This window comes from Choloepus didactylus, chromosome 12, assembly GCF_015220235.1.
Source record: "Choloepus didactylus isolate mChoDid1 chromosome 12, mChoDid1.pri, whole genome shotgun sequence".
Classification (NCBI taxonomy): Eukaryota; Metazoa; Chordata; class Mammalia; order Pilosa; family Megalonychidae; genus Choloepus; species Choloepus didactylus.
In genome coordinates, this window is record NC_051318.1 from 24,065,992 (window position 1) to 24,090,167 (window position 24,176).

Consider the following 24,176-nt stretch of genomic DNA (forward strand, 5'->3'; position numbering starts at 1 on the left):
ACACTCAACTGAATGAGGCTGGGTCTTAATCCTATTACTAGAGGCATTATGAAGAGAAAGCCAAGTGAAGGAGAAGCAGGAAGTCAACCGGGAAGAGAAAGGAAAGGACATCGCTATGTGAGGGGAAAGCCAAGGAACCCCAAGGATTCCTGCCCAGACATGATGTTATCAACACTGAAAGAAGCAAGCTTTCTAGCCTCTGAAACCATGAATCATTAAATTTCTGTTGTTAAACCAACACATTTTATGGTATTTGTCTTAGTAGACAGGAAACTAACACACCACTAAGGGAATTTTCTATAAAATTCCTAGCTTTGAAATTCCAACTAGTTGCTTGTTTTCTTTTTCCCTGAATACTATTTTCTCTTTATTGGATTGGTGGGCAAGCTCATAAGGTATTTCTTTTTGTCTTATGACAATTCCTACAGAGATCCCACAGATGATTAAAAAATGATTTCATTTAATCCCGCAAAATGGATACTGAGCACCTTTCAATATGAAAGTCATTACTCCGAGTATGGTAAATGAAGTGGAGTGTGTACCTAATAGTATAAAACATTTGTACTTCAGCTTCCTTTCCTAAAACTTTCAGTTCTCTTCTAATCTTATTTATCTTCAAATATTCTCTAACTCTAGATTTTAAAGACAAATGTAGTATTTCCCAGTATCAGAAGTTCATACCAGAATTAAAAAAATCTAAAAGATTCAAAAGAAAATGTAAAGCTAACACACACATAAGAAACACATTACAAAAGATAAAGTGACATATTTGTAATATAAGAAACAGTTTAATATAATTACAACAATGTAGCATAAACGTTGTAGTAGTCGATACCAGAACATTCTCTGTGACATTTAAATTAGAAGTTTCTCCACAGTTGTAAACAGATAATCTAGATTTCCTAAAGAAATGATTGGCATTAAGAAAGTCTATACAAACAAGGGCAGTTGTTTAATGTCTAGGATATCATGATGCATGGTAGACAAGCACACACATCATTAAGTACAATGAAAAGAATTTCAGATGCTACATTGCAACACAGATTAGAACTGAAAGTGCTATAGGATAAGAAATGGCTTCATCTCCTCATCCATAAAAGGTGAGAGCAAAGAAGCAACCCCTTTGCAGGTTAGATAGGCAGGGCCCCTTTTAAAAGTTTATATCAAATTCCCAACCCCGCAGAAGGTCACACAGTGAAATGTATACAATCTATATACAATAGGGCAAGTTTAAAAAAAAAAAAAATTGCTCTAAGATGCATTTCCTCTGCTCTCTAAAAAGTCTAGTAAAATATTGGATCCACAAAAGAAAAGGCAATGCATTAACACAAGTATCTCAATAGCCATCCTCTTTTCAAAGGGGGTGGAACATTAAAAACACAAGTATTCTCATTAAATATCACTTCAATCTAATAATTAAGGCATGTTCAGTAAAAGATCCATCCTGGAGTATGCTGACAGCAACATTAACTGTTCAGAGAAGAGAGATACTTATGTCTTTCAGCAGAGTCACACAGCAAAATTGCCTTTTACAAAGTGATGGAGAGATCAGATGATTGAAGTTGTTCCTGAGTTAAAATTTGCTTAAGACAGCAAACTTCAATACACTCTTACTTGTTTTCCATTGTTACGTCTTATGCATAACCAAAAAACAAAATCTACTTGTAAAAATGGAGTTTACTTAAAAAAAAAAAAAAAAAAAAAGCTAAGTACAGGAAACCGGAAATTCTAATTAAAGATCTGCTTTGTAAAGCATCAGTAGGGACAATTGTTATGCCACAAAGAGACACTGTGCACAAAGTTTCTGAGCAAGAAGATGGGCAAGGAGCTCACTTAGGCAATCACCTGTTAAGTTTAAAGATCAGTACCAGAAATTGTAATTAGCAATGAAGTGGAAGAAGGACTAAAAACAACCAGAAAACAAACTACTTTCAATTCAAAGCTGCCCAGTTCAAAGTCAACAGAACACAGGGGATTAGAGTGCAATTTAAGGGTAACTTGACCAACAGATTGCAAGTCACAAAAAGTCACACCTGATGCCAAATGAGTTTTTCTGAGAAGTCTCTAATGCACAGTATTGCAATTTCAGTTTTTAGAGATCTAACACTTGTTCTATGAAAAAGTTTCTCACTTCTTCAGAGAAAAAGGGGAAAAGATCTGTGTTATATGGGAAACAAAGTTCCTGTAATGACAATTATTCTATTTCTGAAGCAGAATGAAAAGCTGGGCTTCTATGAGCAGTGCTTCCATCTCCCCCAGGAAAAGGTAAGACTTTCTAAAGCCAGACTGGGACTCCCAGAGAGTGTCAGCAAAGCCAGTGTGAGGACCGATTATCCTTCTTCCATCTACTTTGCCATTTGTACACACTGGGGAAAAAACGTTTCCACATTTCAACTTTCATAACTTGGGTTAAACTTAAAACGTATATTGCTTTATTCTTGCTGAAAGAAGGAAAAAATTATTTTTCCCAATGAGCACTGCAGTAATGTTTGCTGTACCCTGATTGTAAAATAGATCTCAAAGTTTAAAATGGCTGGACAAAGAAATCCTATCCATCAATGTTAACTCACAGTATCAACTCAATTTTTCTCCATTGGCTGCAGTGATATATAATAAATAATATATTTTATTTACAGGTCATGGTTAAGAGTTTTCTTTTGGAGGGAGGATAAAACAGTGCATTTTGTCAAGTTATTAAACTAGCCTCTATATAAAAGTCTGTGTGAGCTCTCAAAATGCAGTGAGAATAAATTCTGACAGTCATGGTTTTTAAGACAAAGCAGACAACCGCAAACATCTCATACATCTTTACTTGGATATGCTGGTGGTGTATGTTATCCCCTCAAATAAATGCCCGAGTCTCAGATTTGTCATGTATTCAACCCAAGAGTGCTGCACTCAGAACCAATGCATGTTTGCAATTGTAATACTGTTTTAAGAGAAGACTTTCAAATGGTATTACAGTATCTGTGCAGATATAAATAAGATTAAATTATTTAAGTATACCGAAATGGGAAGTATTTTTATAGCACTTTGGAGACTACGGTGGCTTAGAACAAATCAATCATTTACCAAAAGCATCTATTTTCAACACCTCTACTTTCAGGTGAGAGCATGGAGACAACTTTTACTTCACATGACCAGAAAGATTAGCAGAAAGGAAATTATAGCATGGGTTTTAGCCCACATACAGCAACCATGGTTATGCATTCAAAATTGAGTATTTACAAGAAATATATATATATATATATAATATTTATATATATTCAATTAAAAGTCTGAAAAACAAGGACTTTTAGTCAGTCACTGCACTTATTGCAAAATGAGGTAATTTAGATGTCAACAGAGTAAAAGTAACACAATTCAGGATCCTCACTCAGTCTCTTTACCTCATGCTTGGATTCTTCAGTAATGGTTTAATCATTACTAGTCACATGATAAATTCCATCTTTTCTATACACAGAAAGCAAGACCACTTTTTCATTCAGTCCAGCCCTGCGTAACACTGACGTGGGTCAGAAGGCTTCCCAGTTTGGTCTCACAACTGGTCTTTCAATAGAAAGAACCCAGGGCACTCTTTATAGATTGGTCTCATCCCAAGCAGGATCATTCATGTTCTTTAAAACTTTCCTCACAAGCTTTTCTAGGTCTTTGCGGGCTCTCTGTTCTTCCTCTAAAGATTTCTTCATCTTTTTGTTATCCTGTAAATTAAGCAAACCACAAGATGGTTAATTATTTTTAAAGAAAATTTCCTTTCTCAAAATGTATACTGCTGAAGCTTCACTTCCTCAATATAATTACAAGGCCTCACTTAAGGAAATCCTGGTGGGGATTCTCCTTGTGTGATGTGATATCATGGATATATTCAACAGGCCAAGAGAATTTATATCCTTGCTTGGTTCTGCAAGGCCTGAATGTCTAAACAGACAAGTCACTGCTCTTTAATGTATACTTACTAATAGAATCAAAATAAATCAGGTGGAAAAATAGTCCACACATCTCTTATAATTTGTAAGTTCATAAACACCAAACGAAAGAACCTTTATATAATATACCATACCATAAAAATGGCTGAAAATAAGAAAAAGAATGATTTATATCTAAACTACTCTTTCTACTCTTTTCACATTTATAATTATCTTATGGAGTAATATAAAGGAATGGAAATAAGAACAATTGGATGAATAAAGAAATCAATGAACAAACACCTGCTCAACAAAAGCTCTTTTCCTAGATGAAAAATCTCTGGGCAAAGGACAATGATGGAAGTGACCATTCATTACTGAAACAAATAAAAATTTCTTCTACTTCCCTGAATATGGTACTACATGTGGGTATGAGGTAGCCACAATTTAACAATGTTTAAAGGTGCAAGTTTAAACAAACTTAAAGGAAAGGAAGCCAGGATCCTATCAGTTAAGAGTCCTGTTGGGGAGTTTGGGTGAATCTAACTTTGTACTGTTTCCTAATCTCTGCACAGATGTGAAGCAAACTGAGCACACTGCTCATAAAAGCACTGGGAAATTAATGATTACAATGTTAAATACAAATCAGAAATTTCAGTAAAAAAGTGATATTCCAAAATTTATATTCAGTTATACATAATAAACCATCTTGATTCTCTATCTATACACTTGAGTATGGAATCTATAAGTAATTTTTAACAAGACATCATGAGAATGTCAAACCATAAAAAACACAGAAAACTTGTAAGAAATGATTTACAGAGACATATTTAGAATTGATCTGTTAACTTCTAAGATTCCCAAGTCTGGGTTAGCAGAGAACCATTTTAAAGAACAATGCATAAATGGAAAATTGCTTTGCGTCTGAGTTGTTGATAGTTTTAATTTTATAGAAGTTTTGGTTGAGTATTATGATTTTCAACACCAAAAGTGATCAAGTACTGGCCCCTGGCTATACCTCTGGCCTTATTTCCTACCACTCCCTGCCTGTCTTGCTCATTGTGCTCCAGCCACAACATTCTTTGAACATACCAAACAGGCTCCCAGCACCTGCCCGGCCTTTGCACTTGTGCTTTCTTCTGCATAGACAGCTCTTTCCAGGTATTGATTCACATGGCTCACTTCTTCAGTTTATTCAGGTCTTTGCTGCTGAATTTTCTCTCTTATGGAAGGCTTTCTCACATCCTGTCCCTCTCTATCCCCTTATTCCGCTTTATTGTTTTCTTGCCATCACTAATTATCATCCAACATAATATATTTATTGTGTGAATTTTCCCCCTTAAAATAACCTACCTTAAATAAGGTAGAGACTTCGCCTGTTTTGTTTAGTGCACTACCTGGTACACAGTACATGTCAAATAAAGGTGTTAAAATAAACACAAGCAATTAAAAAATCTGGGTTCACTAGGAAGGAGCTGAACTTCTCCAATACACATGCAGCCACAAGAAACAAACACATTAATACATGGAGTTTCTCTGGGTCTTTTGTACAGTGTAGAATCCAGTCATTTCTGCCTGTGTAAAACATATGCATACCCGCTATCTTAGATAACATATCCCATCGCTAAGGAAGAAGCATTGACAAGGAAGCCCATCAAATGAGAGAAGATAAATACCTAGAAGTTGCTATGGACATCACAAGGAATGGCTGAGCAACTGAAGCAGTGAGAGAATGTTCTAGATTCCTACTGCATCCTACACCTCTGACTGTCTGTCCAACCCCTTCACCATTTCTACCCGGCAGCCACACCAGACCACGTTATTCTTATTCTTCTCTTTTGCTTGTATCCTATACATTTGGCAAACCCAATTTCCATGCCACCTCCTCTCTAAAACCTTGTCGGACAAGACTAATTGCTCCCACATCTATGACCAAAGCCATTTGTAGATTCTTCCTAAAATAACTAATGAAGTTTAGGTTACTTGTTGATCTGGCTTATCAAGAACAAGCACTATACATTACTCACATCAATAATGGAAGAGGCTAATTCACAGCAAGCACCTAATAAAGTTTTTAACTCAAATAGCTTTTAGATATTTTAAATTACTATTCCAAAAGGATGGTTCAGAGATCAAAAACAGTGTAGTTAAAGAATTTAAACAAGTTACTTTAAAAATTCATTTTTGGGTTTATCAGACATAAGACCAACTGTTTTATGGTCTATAATTTTTAAAGGCATGATATCCTTTTAGTATTTTGTTGCTTATATATAATCAGCTTCATTTTTAATAGTGTTTTCCTTTTTACTCCCACTTACACAAACCAAAGATTAAAGAACAGATCAATACTCACCTGCCTTAATTCTTGAACTTCATCCTTTAATGCATACACGGTATCAACAAGACTTCTGAAATAGAAAACAGAATAAACACATAAATAAGGACAAGAAAAAAGAGAATATGAAACTCTTCATCAGAGAAAAACTAATGGTACCATGTTAAATGAAATAATGTTGCTCTGTCTTATTTAATATATTTGAATTTGTACCCTTTAAAACAACCAATTTCTGTGTATGGTAGCTTAAACCTTAGTCAAGGTTAACTCCAATCTATGAAAAAAAAAGTTTTAGAAGCTATACCCCAGCCCTCAGGAAATTTTTCTGACTTCAGTGCTACAACCTTGCAGAGGTTGCATGCTGGCTTTAAAATATTGGAAGACATCTTACTTTTCTTCTATCACTGTCTGACCATTACTTTTAGTTTCTTCTACTATAATTTTCTCTTCTTCTGGAAGCAAGACTTGTGGAGCAGATTCTTTGCGTGAACCTAGGATCATTGAAAAAAAAAAACAAAACAACAAAACTGCAGATAAATACAGTGACAGTATTAAGAAAAAGAACTTGACTACAGAACACTTACTTAAATATTAAATTGCAGAGACTGTGATTAAAAATAATTTTCATCAAGACACACTAGTTAAGGGCATCTTTTACCAATTTTCTCTTCCCCTCTCCAACCAAACCCACAGTCTTTTTGATGCCTAAAGCATTAGAGAGGATAGGAAACATCAGCCTTTTTTTTTTTTTTTTTTTTTTTGCAATTTATTAAACTTCAATTTCTGAATCTGAAATTTTCAACAGGTAGATTAATACTTCTGACCATATTGCCCTGGATATTCACCCAAATTTTGAGCCATTGTATCATTTCAGGTAATTTAGAAAGACACATCAGACCATGCAAACCATAAACACTGAGTGTTTACAAATTAACAAACTGGCAATTAAAACATTTAAATCTGTAGTGACATTTAAAAGTAAAATAAAAATATTATGGTACATTGTTTAGAAAGAGTAAAAACTTAATTTTTTGTTCTTTCATGAAAACTTTATTCTACATTCCCTGGAATAAGAACATTTTTCCAAATGAAAAGAATTAAATCATTACAATGTCAAAAGAACTTTTATCTCATTTAACCAACACCCAGCACAGTATCTTGCACAGAGTAGCCTCTCAATAAATATTTGTTGCAAAATGTGTACTTTAGAAATTGTTTAGTCCAAATATTTATTTTAAAGGGTAAGGAAAGAGAATCAAATCTCATTTAAGGATGCAAGGAGAATATAATATTTTCTTAAAGAAAATAATCTTGTCTTGAAGATTACAGAGCACTATATCACTTATATTTTTGAAAAACTGCATCCGACACAAATTTGAGAAAGGATATAATCTACCAAAGAACACAAACTCTTGCAAATGGGATCGTTGTCATAAATTAAATATTCATCCATTTTAGAAAATACACTTATTTTTGAGATATGCTTATTATTTATGGAAATGGTAGTTCAACTTGCTGGATTTTTAGTTTTTCTGGTTTCCCTTTGTCTTTCTAAAAGTTAATGAACTTATAAGAATGGCACTTGTTTAATATCCTCACTATCATGGGAAAATTCAGTGTAATGCAAATGTTTAAAAGACATGTTTTTTTTTTTTTTAGTTTTTTAAAAATTTATTTTGTGTGTGTATGTATGTATTTTTATTTAGAAGTCTTGATCTTTATAAAATTAAATGATGTTAACATAACCAATGTAAGCAGTCTCTTAGAATCACCTTTTCTGCCTCCTTCTTTTTTAAAAGATACTATTTTAAAGAATAGTTTTACCAGTATTTTATTTTAAAATTATTTTGGAACAAGGTGAACTATTAATGTGAAAGTCTGATAACAAGGGGTTTCAAAAAATGTTACTGTTGTCCAAAGAATATCTTTTATCATTTCTAAGGTAGCATGCTAATGGGAAAAGAATTTGAATCTATTGGCCATGTGACCTTGGGCAAATCACAATCTCCCTATGCTGCCATTTCCACATCTGCAAAACAGGGATGGTAACACTTGCTCTACCACCTATCTCAAGACTGCTATGAGTACCAAATACAAGAAACGTAAAATCATAGTCAAGAACTAAACAAAATTAAGATGTTGTTATCTCATGTATAAGATGATAAAATTAAGCTCTTGGTAAGCACTCAAGTACATTTCTATGTTACACAGCACAACCATCAAGCTATATATATAAATTTATATTACCACTATAGGGAAGGGCTTTTATATGTATTAAGAATTTTAGAATTATGATCAAATATATTACTTAGCATTTTGTTACAAGTTGTAATAAGCTAGTATAGTCTAGAATATTTATAAACAAACTTGTTAAATACTATTTCAAAGAAGACCCTTTTACCGATGTTTTAGCATAAAATAAAAAGCAAACAAAACAAACAAAAACCTCTCACACTAAAATATAATAAACACTTTATCAACAGATTTGTCAGGGAGAGGGAAGTGTTGCTTTATTCATACTACCTATGGATAGCCAGGGAATTATTTTCCAAACCAAACATAACATACTGTGAAAAGGAACATATTTTTAAAAACAACATTATACTGACGATAATCTGCCTCCTCAGAAACCTGACAGGATTCAGAAAACAAGGTCAGAAACGCAACTTCTGAATGACGGAAGCATGGCACAGAGTGCTGCCTGCACCAGTTCCCTAAAAATCACAGGGCTCTGTTGGCTGTAGGGTGACAGTGTTATTTCTTCTAAACCCTTACTGGGAATGGGGAATGCTGCCTGGACATTTGGAGCACATGGGAAAATAACTGTTGTGAAGGAAACTGATACACGAAACAAATTATAGAGAGAGCATGTAGACACTTGCTAGGTTAAGAGTTTCTGTAGGCTGAGGGAAATTCTATGCTTCTGATACAAATGCAAATGTTACTCAGAAAAAAAATACAAAAAGGTCATAGTCACATTTTTATACCACATGTGTAGAAAATAAATGGCTTCAGTTAATTTCCCCTGCAAAGAGAAGCAAACTGATATGTCGAACAATTTAGTTGATTCTTAAGCTTTTCCACTGTTATAAATTACATAGTTGTATTCTTTTGAGTCCAGATGACTATTATATTCAAATGTAAAAGGAGTATCAGTTGTATTTGTCACATACAATTTACAATAAAATATTTCTTCAAATGGATTAACAACAGGTTACAAAAATGATTTTGTGCCAATTATGTCAAGATAAATTCTACGTACTTCAATTATTTTTGCATCTTCTAGCTTCCTAGAAAGCCTGTTTACATTATGTTTTCAGCATTAAAGTCTGATGAAAAACAAAATAACACCAAAAAGGACGTCCACTTTGTTAAAAAAATAAAAAAAGGTAAGAAATGTGGTTGACTGTTTTACAGAGGTGCTGTGACTGAATGAACAGAGCAACACCCAGCTGGAGGCTGTGCATTTTATACTCCCTTTTGTGGTGAGTTTTTTTTTTTTTTAAGAAAATAGGCACATCACTTAACCAGTGGGTTTTCATTTCATTATTTGTAAAAGAAAATAACAAAACTAACCACCATTACACATAGTTGTTCTGAGGATTAATTTAAAAATGTATTTTATAAATATCTTTTACTGAATGTATTCAGAAATATAAAAGCCTTAAATTCCATTATATAACATAACTAAATTAATTTGAGGGAGGAACTAGAACCTGTAATAACTGGCCAACAGTTGCATACACATGACATAGTTCTTATTTCTACAAATACACTTAAAGCACACAAGAAGGATTTATTATTTTATAAAAACATAAGTTTGGGAATATTATAGAAAGAATGTACTAACTACCTGATTCTTGAAATTTTTGCCAATGTTAAAAAAAATGTCATTTGTGGATCCAGTGGTTAGCTAGGAGGCTTTTAAATGAAGATTATTTATTAGCCTTCATAGAAATCCATGTAACGCTAATAATTTGCTTAGCTTTAATATAAAATATTTTTCTAAGGTGACTTTAAAAATGTATAACCTTTCAGAAAAACCATAAAGGAGTATTTTCCAGCCAGGTTTACAAATAAGTTGGCTATTTCTCAAAGAACAAAGTTTTAGAAAATACACAGATTAAACAAGTATCTCAGAGATTTTTTTTTAGAGTTATCCGCATGTTTTCCCTGAATAACCTAGTTTGGAAAAACAACTTAAGAAAAGAACTACCAGAATGTTATATCTCTTTATTTTAAAATCATCTAACATGGATCCAGACAACAAACATGTTCATGATGGTTTTAATACAGTCAAGATTTCTGCTGGAAGTTTTGTGTTTCCAGGAGATATCAAAGCTTCTGTAACAAATAATTTCAGAAAAGGCTGTATACTATAACTGCTTCATGGAGATTTACAGCATAACATTTAGCATATTAAAGGCTTTGCTAATGTTTAGTAAAAACACTTATTTAACTTAGTACTTCCTATATTCGTTTGAGTGTTCAACTTTCTTTTCCCCTCCCACATCAATATTAGTATCTTGTGGTTTTCTGGACAACCGTTTGAAGAGTGTGAGACTAGTCTATAGCCTTGTGTTTGCCTATAAATACATACATACAGTTGTTGGTTTGTTTTGTTTTGTTTGCAGTATAGGGACGGCAATAGAAAAACACGAAATTAATTAAACAATTTGTACTTAGCACCAATCCAGCATTTCTCAGCCTTGAGGACTCTAAGAATATGCCTGAGGATTCTCAGGGTCTACCCATAAAATTCCCACTGTGAAACAGTGCAACACTGCACTGCAGTGCAACATTGCCATTATCAATGATCACTTTGGTGCCAAGGTAGTCGTGGACACAAATGCAGGCACTGGGATCATATGGCAACACTCACTCATAAGGCAGTGAGCCAGAAGCCTGAGGACATATTTATATTAAAACGAACAAAAAATTTAAAACTGAGATGTCTTAGAATTCTCCCCACACAAAAAACTCACAGATCCCCAGAGGACTGTGAGCCTCTGCTTGAGAAATACAGACTTACTCTTAACTTTATAGACAAAAATAGTCTCAGAGAGAAGGCAGCAACAGTTAGGATCAATACTCTAGGACTCCCAAGTCCCATTCCACTGTGGTCATCTTGGTGTCAGAACACCATTCGTAGGGCATTGATTGACTACAAACAACTAACTGCTTCAGAAATAACTTCCTCTAAGTGGGTCAAACTCAGGATATGTGTGTGGGTGTATGTATACACACATGCATATGTGAGTCCGAGTGTGACAAAAGCCTAAAAACATTTTAAGTTCATCAGAAAAGAATATCTGCCTATTTGGCTAGGATTCTAGTACATTTGTGGCCAAACTCACACTACTTCTTCAATTAGTAATATTTCTAAAATTTGCAATTAATTATTCTCAATTGAAATTAAAATAAATTACAGACTGGAACAAAACATTACACTTAAAAATTCTATTTAATAAAACCTCCCCGAAAGCCAGTTAAGGCCATTTTGTTATTTATGGCTATGATAAGATTTGAATTCATTTTTTTCAGTTAGAAGAAAAAGTAAATATTATTTTTAGAAAATTATTTATATTTATCATGTGTTTTCTTTATTTTGAATCATCACCTAGTCCTGCTTCTAGTACAATGTATTTCTTTTTCTTTTCCTTCATTTCTCTTTCCCCTAGTCAGCCAGGCAGGTATTCTATAAAACAAAAATTAAAAACTGATCTTATTCTAAATAAAAATCTTTTAAAGTTGTGCTTTTTTCCATTTATGCACAAAAAATGAAGATGCTTCTTCCTGAAGACAGATCATCCAGTGACTGAAACTTATTTTAAAACAATAATAATAAAAGGGAAATAGATGAAATAAAAGATATTCAAGGAGTGACCTTATAGTGTCCAGAATATATTTAACCCTAAGAAAGTACAACCTTTTCTATCAAGGCAGACAGAAAATGTTCTACTACCTGGCTTTCCTTTGTAAAATGCTACCTTCAGGAGAACAGCCAAATAATATTAAACTGTCAACTATGCTGTTCCTCCCTCCCCCCATGTAACAAATATTAAAAGCCACAGGCTAGCAAATGCAAAATTTATTTCAACTGTACATAACAGATGTCTTTTTTATATAAAACAAACACTTCATTGCCATATGCAACCACAAACAATTAATATGCATATACTGTACAATACAATGTAACATTCAGATATACATCCAGTAGATTTTTCCAAATGGCAGTAACCTACTAAAAATGGCTTTTCCCATTCACAGATAAAAAACACAATATAGACTTTTCCCCCAAGGTCTGATACCACTATATACACATTACTGTGTTTTGGCAATTTTATGCAAAACACACAAATGATATAGCTTATTAAATACTTATGGCAAGTATTAATTCAATGGGAACACCATTTAAGCCATTTGCAAAGGGACTGATGGCTTAAACCTACCTTCTAATTCAGGGTCTTCATCCTTTCATTATAATACTAACTGTACACATACAAATTACAAAATTGCATAAACATAAGATACTATTATCAGCATGACTAAAATTCCACAAAATAGAAACACTGACCCTTTGGACATCATATCACCATTGCCACATTAGAATTTTTTTTTTTTTTAGGCCTGTGGCACTAACACTTCTAATCAGGTCACAAAAGCTAATGGTGTCAGACATTCAAAACAAATCAAAACAAACAAAAAGCCAGATTATTATCCCGCAGTGATCTTTGCATCAAAGAAAATCATCATCTTAACGGTTTTATCTAGTACAAAAAAGAATAGTGGCAAATTGTCAAACTTTGGTGTATAGATTATCAATTAAAATGTCTAATCAGAATAACCCAAATGATATTTGGTGTTAAAGAAACGCTCAAGTGCAGCAACTTCATTTCCATGTTGTGGTTTATATAGCGCATGACATATGCAACTCAAGTTTACTAAGGCATGGCAAAGGCATTTAAACCAATGCGCTAATTATTACAGTCCCAAAGCAAACAAAAATATATTTTACTATTAATATCAGAAAAGGTGACTATTCTATGTAATATAAAACAAAACTAAATTGCTTCTAAATTCATTGCATGATACTAAGTATATAAATTTTGCAGTTATCATATTTCCAAAAGTTTCATTGCCATTTTGCTGAACATACATAAACCCCACTTTCACTGTGGATTAATACTGGGCTCTGACTAATTTTAAAAGATCGTTCCTCAACTTTCTTATTTATACACTGGTTGATATTAAAAAAATATGAAATCTCCAGATGACATAAGTAGTTCAGTAGCTACTTGAGAACAGACAAATATTTGAAATTATCAGTTTTCCTAATGACCTCAGTAAGAGATTTCTGTGCAATCAACTTATATCATGAAGTAATAAAGCTGTATAACTTTCTAAAAAATATGTCAGTGGTAGAAGTTCACTAGCACCTCTGGGCTTGTTCACTAGCACCTCAGGACCCAATTCCCAGGAAACAATCATGTATTGCATCAGAGTTATCACTGAGTAAACAAAATCAGAACACTGAATACATGGATTTGGTGAAGAAGTGGGGTGATGGAAGAAGAGAGAAATCACAGCCACCTGGAATTACAGCAATCCTAAAGAAAGGAAAAAATGTTATTCCCAATTTATTATGGCATCTTACTTTCAGAAGTTAAATGTTTATAATATAACCGTAAGGTTCCAATTTGACACTAAATACATTGTGAGTTGAAGAGAACACAATTTTTCCCCTTTATAGTAACGACCAGATGCGATTTGAATGCTACAACTAAATGTACCATGTCACATTCAGTTCTTTTTGAAGAAAAAATTAGTCTGAGTGAGGCCAGTGAAATCTCCTTACAACAAATCCCCAAAAGAGGGGGAGTTCCTCCCCGCAACCCAAATCTGAGATTTTCTTATAGAAGTGAGTTACATGGCAACCTAGTATGTCTTCTTCAATTGACTTAGATATCCCATTATGATAAAGAATTAGGATTATACACTACAGGGGTTGCTGTAAATGGAGTTTCACTGCAGCTAGTTCTTGAAAACAAATAATGGGATCAAGGCTGTTATAGCTAGCATAAGTATGAATGTCAGGGGTGCAGCCAAGCTGTGACTAAAGTATAGCAAATGCCTATCTAAACTCAGTCTCAACTACAAGTTCAGAAACAGAATGCCTCAGATTTTGAACCTTAAACCTTTAGTAGACTGGTACAGGTTGGCCAGGTACCATATAATAGAAATTACTCCAGTTAAAGAAAGTTTGGTGTGATGATCAAAGGGAATGCCTGAACACTGATAGCAAAGTTTGCCTTTGGAGAGAACTCCCAATATCATGGCCAAATGGGAAACAAAGACTGCTATAATGAGAGTATACTGAAGAGCACAGAGCTGTGGGTGGTGAAGACAATCTCTTAAAACACATGAAGCAGACTCTTCATTACATCTGCAAAGAACCCATGCTAGCAACATAAACAGATCATTCTTCATGGTTACCAAATCTCTTACGGATTCCTCAGAAACAGTTATCTGAATTGAATTTACAGTACTTTTGTTGCGTATTTATTTCTCTCTCCACAACTACTTAATGAGTAATTACACATGAAAATTTTAGATCACTATAAGGCTAAAGTCTCCTCCATATTGCTGGCACTTAAGATCACAAACCTGTATGGTTGTAGTATAAAATATAAAAGTGTTCATAGAGCTGTATCCAAAAAAGAAATGAAACAGTTGCTACACTGATAATAAAAAACCAAACCATTTGGAGCTATAAATCAACAACCAGCCATTAAAAAAGAACCCCTCCATTATAGGCTTATGTGAATATACCATCTCCCTTCAATAGTCAGTAATTAGAATGTATACTAAAATTGGCAATCAAGTCTCCACAAGGTACAATGGAAAATACCAGAAATGCTCTCAAAAGTTGTTAAAATATCACATTAAAAGAGACAAGGAACAGCAAGAAAACATCTAAGAAAAGCAGGCTGTGATACAACAAGCATTTGTTAAGAAAAGCTCAGAAGTGCATTAGTTCTGGTGAGAGATATATGAGCAACAGCTCTTACGAGATGTAGAACCCATTCTGTAACTATGGGCTGTCCATATACTGTCATAGTCAGAGTCTTCTGAGAGGTCTGAAGGCTCCAAACGAGAAAGGCTACTGCGACGACCCAAGGAGTCTAGACTTGATTGGTCATCATCAGCCAAGACGTGATTATGCATCAGGTCAGTGCCTTGCCATGCTAAGGATGTATGGGTGAAATGAAATGACAGATGTGGATAGGCAAAGGTGGGATGACGAGGAAAACGAACAGGAATAGCCACAACCAAAAAACATGAAAACAAAAGCAAAAGATGATGGGAAGAGAAGGAAAAGAGAAAATATTGTTAAAAAAAATGTCATCAATGTTTATTTATCCTTATTTATGGCTGGGTTTTAATAACGAAATTAGCACAACTCTTAGAATAAAACTTTATCAATCATTATTAAATAAACCTAAATCATGATATTGTTTCCAAATTGTTCTTATTAAGTTACTGCTATAAAGCCCTCACTTAAGAAATCTTTATAAATTGAGCCCAGTTCCAGAAAATGATTCTATAAACATGTGACAATTAACCAACTCAATTCCACATTAAATAACCAATAGCCTCATTTAAGACATTACTTATAAGAGGAATCATTTATGTGGCTAACTAAAAATTGTTTCTTTTTCATTAAGTGAATATATTATATGCAAAATAGTTTCAAAGGATTTTGACTTACTTCAGCTATCTCTCTGTCAAGACTATAAATCACCAGAAGTCATCCTAATGATGGGGGTCTAAACTTACCTTATCAAGATATAACCACTGAAATTTTCAGAGTGAAGAAAGGAATTAAATAAGGGTCCATTTCCCTCTAGTTTCACCCACCTCCCCTCATTCCACTATTTATTGAGTACAGTAGATCCCCATGACAGTGCTCTCCAGGGTTCAGCCAATGGAAATGGATAATGGGAAGCCATGTCTGTTAACAATGTTACCAACCTTGATGCAGACCCTTATTGTCAGGAATAGAGATATGAACTGGTATACCACTATATTAAAAGGAGGGCAAAAGAAGGAGGTAGGTACAAAATGAAAGAACAGAAATAACCCCATGAGTATTTGGCAATTGTGATCAATGAAACTGGCCAAGCAATTATGATTGAGAAACAAATAGAACTGGAAACAGGTAAGAAAGTGGAGGGTCCTTTAAGTACATACTAAATGAGAAACAAGAGGGTCTCCTTTATGATTTTTAACAGCAAACCACAACAACTACTGAGTCCTTCATTAGTCCTTTTTGGATCAAAGTTAATTCTGTTTCCAAACCATAATAAGACATGGCCTATTTGGGGTTCCTTAAAATGAAATCACAAAATTCACTGAGGGATATTACTTCCATGAGATAGGAATCAGTACCAAAGATGTTTGGTTTATAATGTCTTTCTGGTATCCAAATATATACTGAACAGAAGAGAATTTTAGGTAAAACATATCACTCTTCTAAAATTGTTTTTAGTAAGCACTGAATGTGGAAAAAGTTGCTTTCACTATGAAACCTTTTCCAAATTGTCTGGATAAGGAAGTACACCACCTTTATAGCAAAAAGGATTAATTTCTCTTATCACTATCTTAAGAATATTAGGTTTAAGGCCACATATGACTATAATCCGTCTGAGGCCAGAGTGGTTTGTTTGCCCATAATATCAAATTAAAAAATGAAAAATCAATGTATTGTCCAATGCTTTTCTTGTAGAAGAGAGATATATAATAGGCAACGTGATAAGAAACATCTGCACAAATTATGGGCAATCCTTTCAGGCAGCCAGAAGATGCAAAGCCATAAACATATTATATGGCACTGTCTCTTATGAAAAAAAGGTGGCTTGCACTAAAACACAAAGCTCAAGCAATCTGGTCTGTTCATCTGAGACTACTGGGTTAAAATTTTATTTCAAGTAATTGAAAATGAAATGACTAATTAAAAAAAATCTAAATCTAAACACAATCCCTATCAAATAAATGAAACTGTAATACCTTATGTCACAATAATCTGTTTACAAGTAAGTGCTTGAGTATACATACACTATTTCTACATTTTGATAGGTGATCCAGGACTTTCCATTTCTTTCCTACTCTACTAACTACTTACTATGAATAGTCATTTTCACCAGAGAGTACATCCAAAAGATAACAGTGTTGATGCTTGGTAAAAAGTCTTAATGACAAAGGCAGAATATGTTAAATATTGGCCACGAAGAAGTTTCTGGAGAATCTGCAGATTCAACCTAGGATTTAATCCCGCTAGCCCTATCTTTACAGCTGTAGTTATCTTTAACAAAAGTTAAAGCAGTTGAAAATAACTACCCCCCGTCCCTTTTTTTTGTGCCCAGCATTCATTTAAAATAAAAACATCACACTAATTTTAACCATCATTTTGCAGGTGATGAAACTGAAGAGGTGAGAAAAAGTGATTTGCCAAAAGCCAAGGTGGAAAGGGAATGGAGAACACAAAAATCTAACAGAAACCAATTTTTATGCCACAAGTAATACATAAATAATCTAGTTCTCAAAAAAATAAACAACACAAGAAACAACAGTACCAAAGTACAACAGAACATCCTATAGTGAACATGGTCATCCCAGAACCAGCACACTCATAAAGTATCAGCCAGTCAGAGAATCCAGATGCCAGCAGGAAGGAGAAAAATAAGTCCCTTTCTTCTGCAGAAGTAAGTGCACTACTATGCCTGCCTCTACCATCCTGTATTCCACACTCTGCATTCCTGGGGAGGATTAAAAAACAACCTTTTTATTGCCCACAAAATAGATCAACATTTTTTTCATTTAAGATATTATGCACTAAACAGGGGAAATTAAGGTAGTATTGAAATCTACCAATATTAATTGGTGTCTATTTCTAAAAATTTAAAAAAGCAATCACATAAAAATAGTGGGGGGTGGGGAGTGGGAGAGGTGAGGGTGGCTAAAAGAACCTTTGCAGTAGGTTTATATTTTGGATAACAATTCTAGGAAGTTAAAAATAATCCCAACACTATATTTAACTAATGGAGTTAACCTTCCATTGTCTTCTAGACACAACTTCTTTAAGCAAAAGAAAATTTTATAAACTCTGGCAGTACTTTATACTTAAATATTTCCCAGTAGAATGTTACCTAGAAAATCATAGTTATTCTACTGACAGCTCAGATCCTTTTAAAATGAGTTAAAGACTTCAGGCTCAAGTAGTTCTGTTTCTTGCTAAGCTACTGAAACATCACTCATTAAAAACAGTTCAGATGCATGAATGAGCTGTGAGGACCCAACCAAGGAATTAATTTTAGATTAATTTAAACCAAACCAAACCAAACACTACAGTTCTTACTACATTAATGTGAAATAAAACTTACTTGAATTGAGTGTTTGTCGAGTTTTGGCACTTGTGCAATAAGCTTCAATAACTTTCAGAATCTGAGCATCTTCTTCCAAAGCAGCTGTACCTGTCAACAAAAGGCACATTTAAAAATTTAACTAAAAATAATTAGTACAATTAAGTAGATGCATGTAAAGTCATCAATTCAACCAATTAAGGTAATCACTTCATTTATCTTCTTGTCAAATAACTGTTTTTCAAATACTAAGTTATATTCAAATATTTTTAGTTTTGAAAAGAATTTTCTATCAGTAATACATCTGGCAAAGAATTAATACCTTAAATATATAATGGTTGTCTTATTAATCCATAAGAAAAACAACACTCCCTATCTCCAAATTGAAAAAAGGGGAAGGGATAGGAAGAAGCTATTTAAAAGAATATAGACAGTAAGAAAACATGCTCATTCTCACTAACAAAGAAATGCAAATTAAAGTATCATTTTTCACATAGTCTGACAAAAACAGAAAAAACCGATTATTTTCAAAATTGATGTAGATATAGGGAAAGAAGAACTCTTAAGCCAGCTGGTAGGAATAAAAATAGGTATAACCTCCCAGAAAGGCAATTTGACCATACTGATAAAAAGCCTTTAAAAAGAGCATTCCCTCTGATTCATGGATTTTGAATGGGAAATTAATCTAAGAAAGAACACACTGATAACTAAAAATTACCACCAGGACTCTTTACAATGGTGTCAGAAATTTATAAAGCCCAACCTGGAGCCTGAAGGTGTCATGCCAGAACTCTTCCTTAAATTACAGATTATTCAGACACTGGCCTTCATTTATATCCAGGGTTCAGAGGCCCTGGGAATGGAATCTTCCAGACCTACAGCATCTAATAGTGTTAGTACTTAGGCATAGTGCCTCACACACAGTTGGTGCTCAGTAAATATTATACATATTACTGTACAAATTCTATGGTTTAGAGCAGAAGTTTCTATATTTTCTAAGATATTACTTGGATATATTTTTAAAAGGCTTACCTACGCTAATAAAAAACATGGAAAGGCTAAAATATTTTTAGTTGTATAATAATTAGGCCTCAATGTCATTTTAAAACAGCAAAATATACACAACGCAAACCAAATATTCACTACTAGAGAATAAATTACAGTATCAAGAGTTTGATAGCCATCAAGAAAATGACTTACATTTTACTAACTGGACCAATCATTTAAGAGATTTCCCATAATAAGCTACCCCTTTAAGGAGTAAGAAAAACAACATTAAAATAGTTTAATTTCAGGACAGGATGGAAAGTAATTTCCTTAGATAGGCCATTCCCTCTTTGCCAATAGGAGAGTGCTCTTTATGAGTGATATCTGTATGGCTGATATAACCAGACCGCTATTTTCAGACAAAATGTGTATCACACAAAGTACAGAGAAAGCATTATAAAGACAGAAAGCTAGCACTGACTTCTGAGAGAGATATTCAATTTTAAATAGTCATTACTGACCTACCTTTCATCGTAAAAGTTAGATGGAATTAAATTAACACAAGGAAAACATACATTTTCTATATGGACCTACCTTTCATCGTAAAAGTTAGATGAAATTAAATTAACACAAGGAAAACATACGTTTTCTATATGGCACAGAATGTACCATGAACTAGAAAAGTGTCTAGGATTCTGAATGTCCTAAAGGTTGTTGGGGACTGAATCGTGTATCCCACAAAAGGCATGTTCGGGTCCCAACTCCTGGCCCTGCAGGTGTTAACCCATTTGTAAATAGGACCTCTGAAGATGTTACTAGTTAAGGTGTGCCCAAACTCAGTGAGGGTGGGCCTAGATCCAATATGGCTGAAGTCCTTATAAGCAAAAGAAATTGGACAGAGAGAAGCCGTGGGGAGCAGCCCAAAGATCGAAGTCAAGAGAACAGAAAGAAAAAGGAGAAGACGCTGCCATGTGACAGAAAAGCCAAGGGCCAAGAATCTCTGACAGCCAGCCTCAGGATGCCCCAGTTTTCTGGGAAAAAGCATCACCTTGCTATTGCCTAGATTTTAGTCTTCTCCTAACCTCAAAACCATGAGCCAATGATTTCCCATTGTTTAAGCAACCCATTGTATGTTATTTGTTTTAGCAGTGAGGTAACTAATACAAAAATTACAATACCTTATGAAATTATAATATGACTTAAACGAGCAAAGTTTACTTAGCACTTACCAGGTACAAGGTACTATTTATATAATCTTTACATACATAAAGATCATTTAAATAAAATTTCTCTTTTATTTCACATAAAGATGCTTGGTTTTCCTTTTACCCCACTGGTTCCTTCTTCAACAATGAAGTCCCTTAAAACTCCAGCCTTGTACTTTTTTTCTTCTCTGTCTATTCTCACTCCTTTCATGATTTCAACCTTTAGCTTGAAATACCAACTAACTACTGATAACAATTCTGAGATTTTTACCACCAGCACAGATCTTTCCCATGGGCTTGAGAATCATATATCTAATTGTCTACTTTTTACTTCCTCCTGATGTCTAATAGGAAATCTCAAATTTAATGAGTCCTTTGTCTTTCTCCATGTCTCCTCCCTTCACAGCCCTAAACCTCTCCCTCCCATAGTCTTCTCATCTCAGTAAATATAACTCATCCTTGTAGTTGCACAGGTCAAAAGCTTTGGAGTCATCCTTGACACTTCCCTCTCTTGCACACCTCACATACCTGATCCAACAGCACACCCTGTAGTAGGTCAAGGGTTCTCAATCTCGGTGCTATTGACAGCTTGGGCCAGATAATTCTTTGTTGTAGGGGGACTGTCCTGTGCATTGTAGGATGTTTAACAGCATCCTTAGAACTCTACTCACTAGATGCCAGCAGTACCCACCCACTGTGACAACCAAAAATGACAAAGGACATCTGAAATCTGTTCACGTTTTTTACCACCTACATTGTTATCACCATGGTCCAGGCCACTACCATCTCTAGCCCCCACCTGAGTTACTACAACAGGCCTCCTAACTAGTCTCACTGTTTCTGTCTTTGCCTCCGATTGACTCCTATTTGCTTCCCATAGACTCAGTAATCAGAGTGATCCTATTAAAACATAAGTTAGATCAAAACATCTGTTAAAACTGTACTATGGCTTTCCATTCACCAAAGTAACCGTGCATTACCTGTTCCCTCATTTTCTGAATTCATCTCTTACTGCTCTCCCCCCATCACTACTCTACTTCAGCTGCAGTGGTCTCCATGCAAGTTCCTGCCTCCCTGTCTTTGTGACCATGCGTAGAATGTGATTCCACAGGTGTCTGCTTGGCTTGCTTCCTAAATTCCTTAAAGTCTAATTTAAATGACCTTATCTCAGTAATACCTTTCCTGGCCACCCTATTTAAAACTGTCCTACCCCAACTCCCTATCCCAGTTTATTTTTTTCTGCAGCACTTAACAGATAACCTTCTCATCTTTTATTATTTTTTTCTCCTTGTACCTTTCTACTAAAATGTAAACTCCATAAGGATAGGGATTTTTGGTTTGTTTATGCTGTATACCTAGACCTGGCACAAGTATTCTTCCTCTTTTATAGATGAAAGATTCCACGGCTATTAAGTGGCAGAGCAGGTATTCAATTCTAGAGCTGTCTGATTCTAAAGTCTAGCTCTTTTCACTAGACTACACTGCTTATCAACCAACCATTTCATTAAGTGGTCTGTGAGCATGGCACTGTTCAGGTATCTTAGCATCCTGCATGCTTATGATCTGTGGAAAATAAATAGGCAGGACAGCAACTTTCGCTGTAGTGCCTATTGTAGTATAAATAAAATGATGAGGATGATAAAATAGCTAATGTTTGAGCAATTTATAGGTTCATTATTTCATTTAATTCTTCCAGTTTATTATCAACCTCACACTAAGAATAAAAAAATTAAGGTTCAGAGATAAATCACCTGCCAAGGTTGCATAGTGACTAAGTGGCAGAGCTAGGTTTCAAGTCCAGATTGGTCAGGCTCCAGAGACCACCTTCGCAACCACTACATGGCCTCCTTTCTCAGTGTAATGTCAGTGTTACTCAGATTCTAACTAGAAATATCTCTCCTGTGAGCCTTCTTTTGGAAATGAAATCCTTGAGGGATCTCAAATGGGGAAGATGAAAAAGAGTAGTAATATTTTCAGAAAGTCGTGAAAACTTATAAAAGATCTCTAGCAGCTTTCTTTTTGTCATCTTTGGCAGAAGTTGAGTTTATCAGATTTGTTAACATCATTAAATTTCGAGCTTGGTGGTAACTGCAGAAACAGGGCAGACTGAGAAAATGACTGAGGGGCAGGAAGATAGAGAACTTGCAGACAGACTGTGACAACTTCTCTAAGGGCTGGCTCCACTGTCTTTCTTGGCTTGACCATCTACCTATCTCAAGTGTTTACATTTAGCGCTAAACAGTACCACAGCAATCTTTTAGACTTAATGTCTGGTTTTCCTTCCTGATTTTCACTATCAGGAAATTGTCTAGACACTGGGAAGAAATGGAAGAGTGGGGAGGAGCAGTGAAACCTCCTAATCCCATGCTTCTAAAATTAGCTCTAGTTACTCAACAGGCACCAACTGAGCACCTATTGTGTGTAAGGTGTTCACTGTGAGAGGCTGCACAAGAAATCTGGAGCTCAATTAGATACAGCTTTTGGTTTTTAAGATATTTATACTTGAGAATTGGGGACTGTGTAAGTATATAAATAAGTATAATGGAAAAGAGACACCAATAATGTGCGTGAGGTTTTAAAAGAACAAGTCACATTCAGTCAGTGGCTTGACTGAAAGCTTCAGGAAATTATTGTATTTAAGAAAGTGTAGGTAGAATTTTTATGGGCAAAATAAGGGCATAGGAACAGCAAGTGAGATCTCGAGGTCTAAACTACACCTGGCTTAGCTTCACAGATGAAACAGAGGTAATCCAAAGCTAGTATGCTCCTTTCAGCCTCTAATGTGATACAATCAATATATATGCCTTAAGATTCTCCCTATTTTATTAAGAGAAAATATATGCACATGCTTCATCATTAACATTCAGACATTTCTTTGCATCTTCAAATACTGATCTTCTGCTTGCTTGTGTAAAAATGCCAAAATGGTTTGTTTTCATCAATGCCACAAGCTCAAACAACTGCCATATATCATAACGTAGTATCTTTAGAAGTGCTATTAAGGTTCAGAACCCTGGCTTTTGTTTGAAGTCTTTGAAAAGCTATCAATCATTTCTCCATTCTATGAAAACTTTTCATTCACATTTACTTACTTTTCCTCAATGCAAACTCTTCATCAGAAGGTTTACGTTCAGGTTTGCGCTTAGGAAGCAGTTTTTTCATGGTCTTGGGACTCTTACTAAGATCCTATGGAAATAAAAAGGAAAAAAAAATTGCTGAAATACTCCAAACCACTAATTTTTACTGGTCTATCAGTAAGGGTTGCTGTTAAGGTGTGAAATATTAAGGTACTACAGCTACTGTTCAGAACTTCCTCCGTTTC

General features: G+C 34.6%; 1 protein-coding gene across 4 annotated transcripts in view; it reads right to left on the minus strand.

The window, feature by feature from the left end:
• Positions 1-761: 761 nt before the first annotated feature.
• Positions 762-24,176, minus strand: part of ARHGEF7 (Rho guanine nucleotide exchange factor 7) — a 254,497-nt gene continuing 231,082 nt past the window's right edge. For 2 of the 4 annotated variants that reach the window (XM_037799666.1, XM_037799669.1), the window contains 6 exons: positions 23,947-24,040; positions 18,684-18,773; positions 15,312-15,488; positions 6,632-6,731; positions 6,259-6,313; positions 762-3,701 (listed from right to left, as the gene is read on the minus strand). In XM_037799666.1, coding sequence (XP_037655594.1) covers positions 3,579-3,701; positions 6,259-6,313; positions 6,632-6,731; positions 15,312-15,488; positions 18,684-18,773; positions 23,947-24,040 — 639 coding nt within the window. In that variant the 3' untranslated portion in view covers positions 762-3,578. Of the gene's footprint in view, positions 3,702-6,258; positions 6,314-6,631; positions 6,732-6,978; positions 13,851-15,311; positions 15,489-18,683; positions 18,774-23,946; positions 24,041-24,176 lie in introns of those variants that run through there. The other 2 variants (XM_037799667.1, XM_037799668.1) reach the window with 2 other exon arrangements.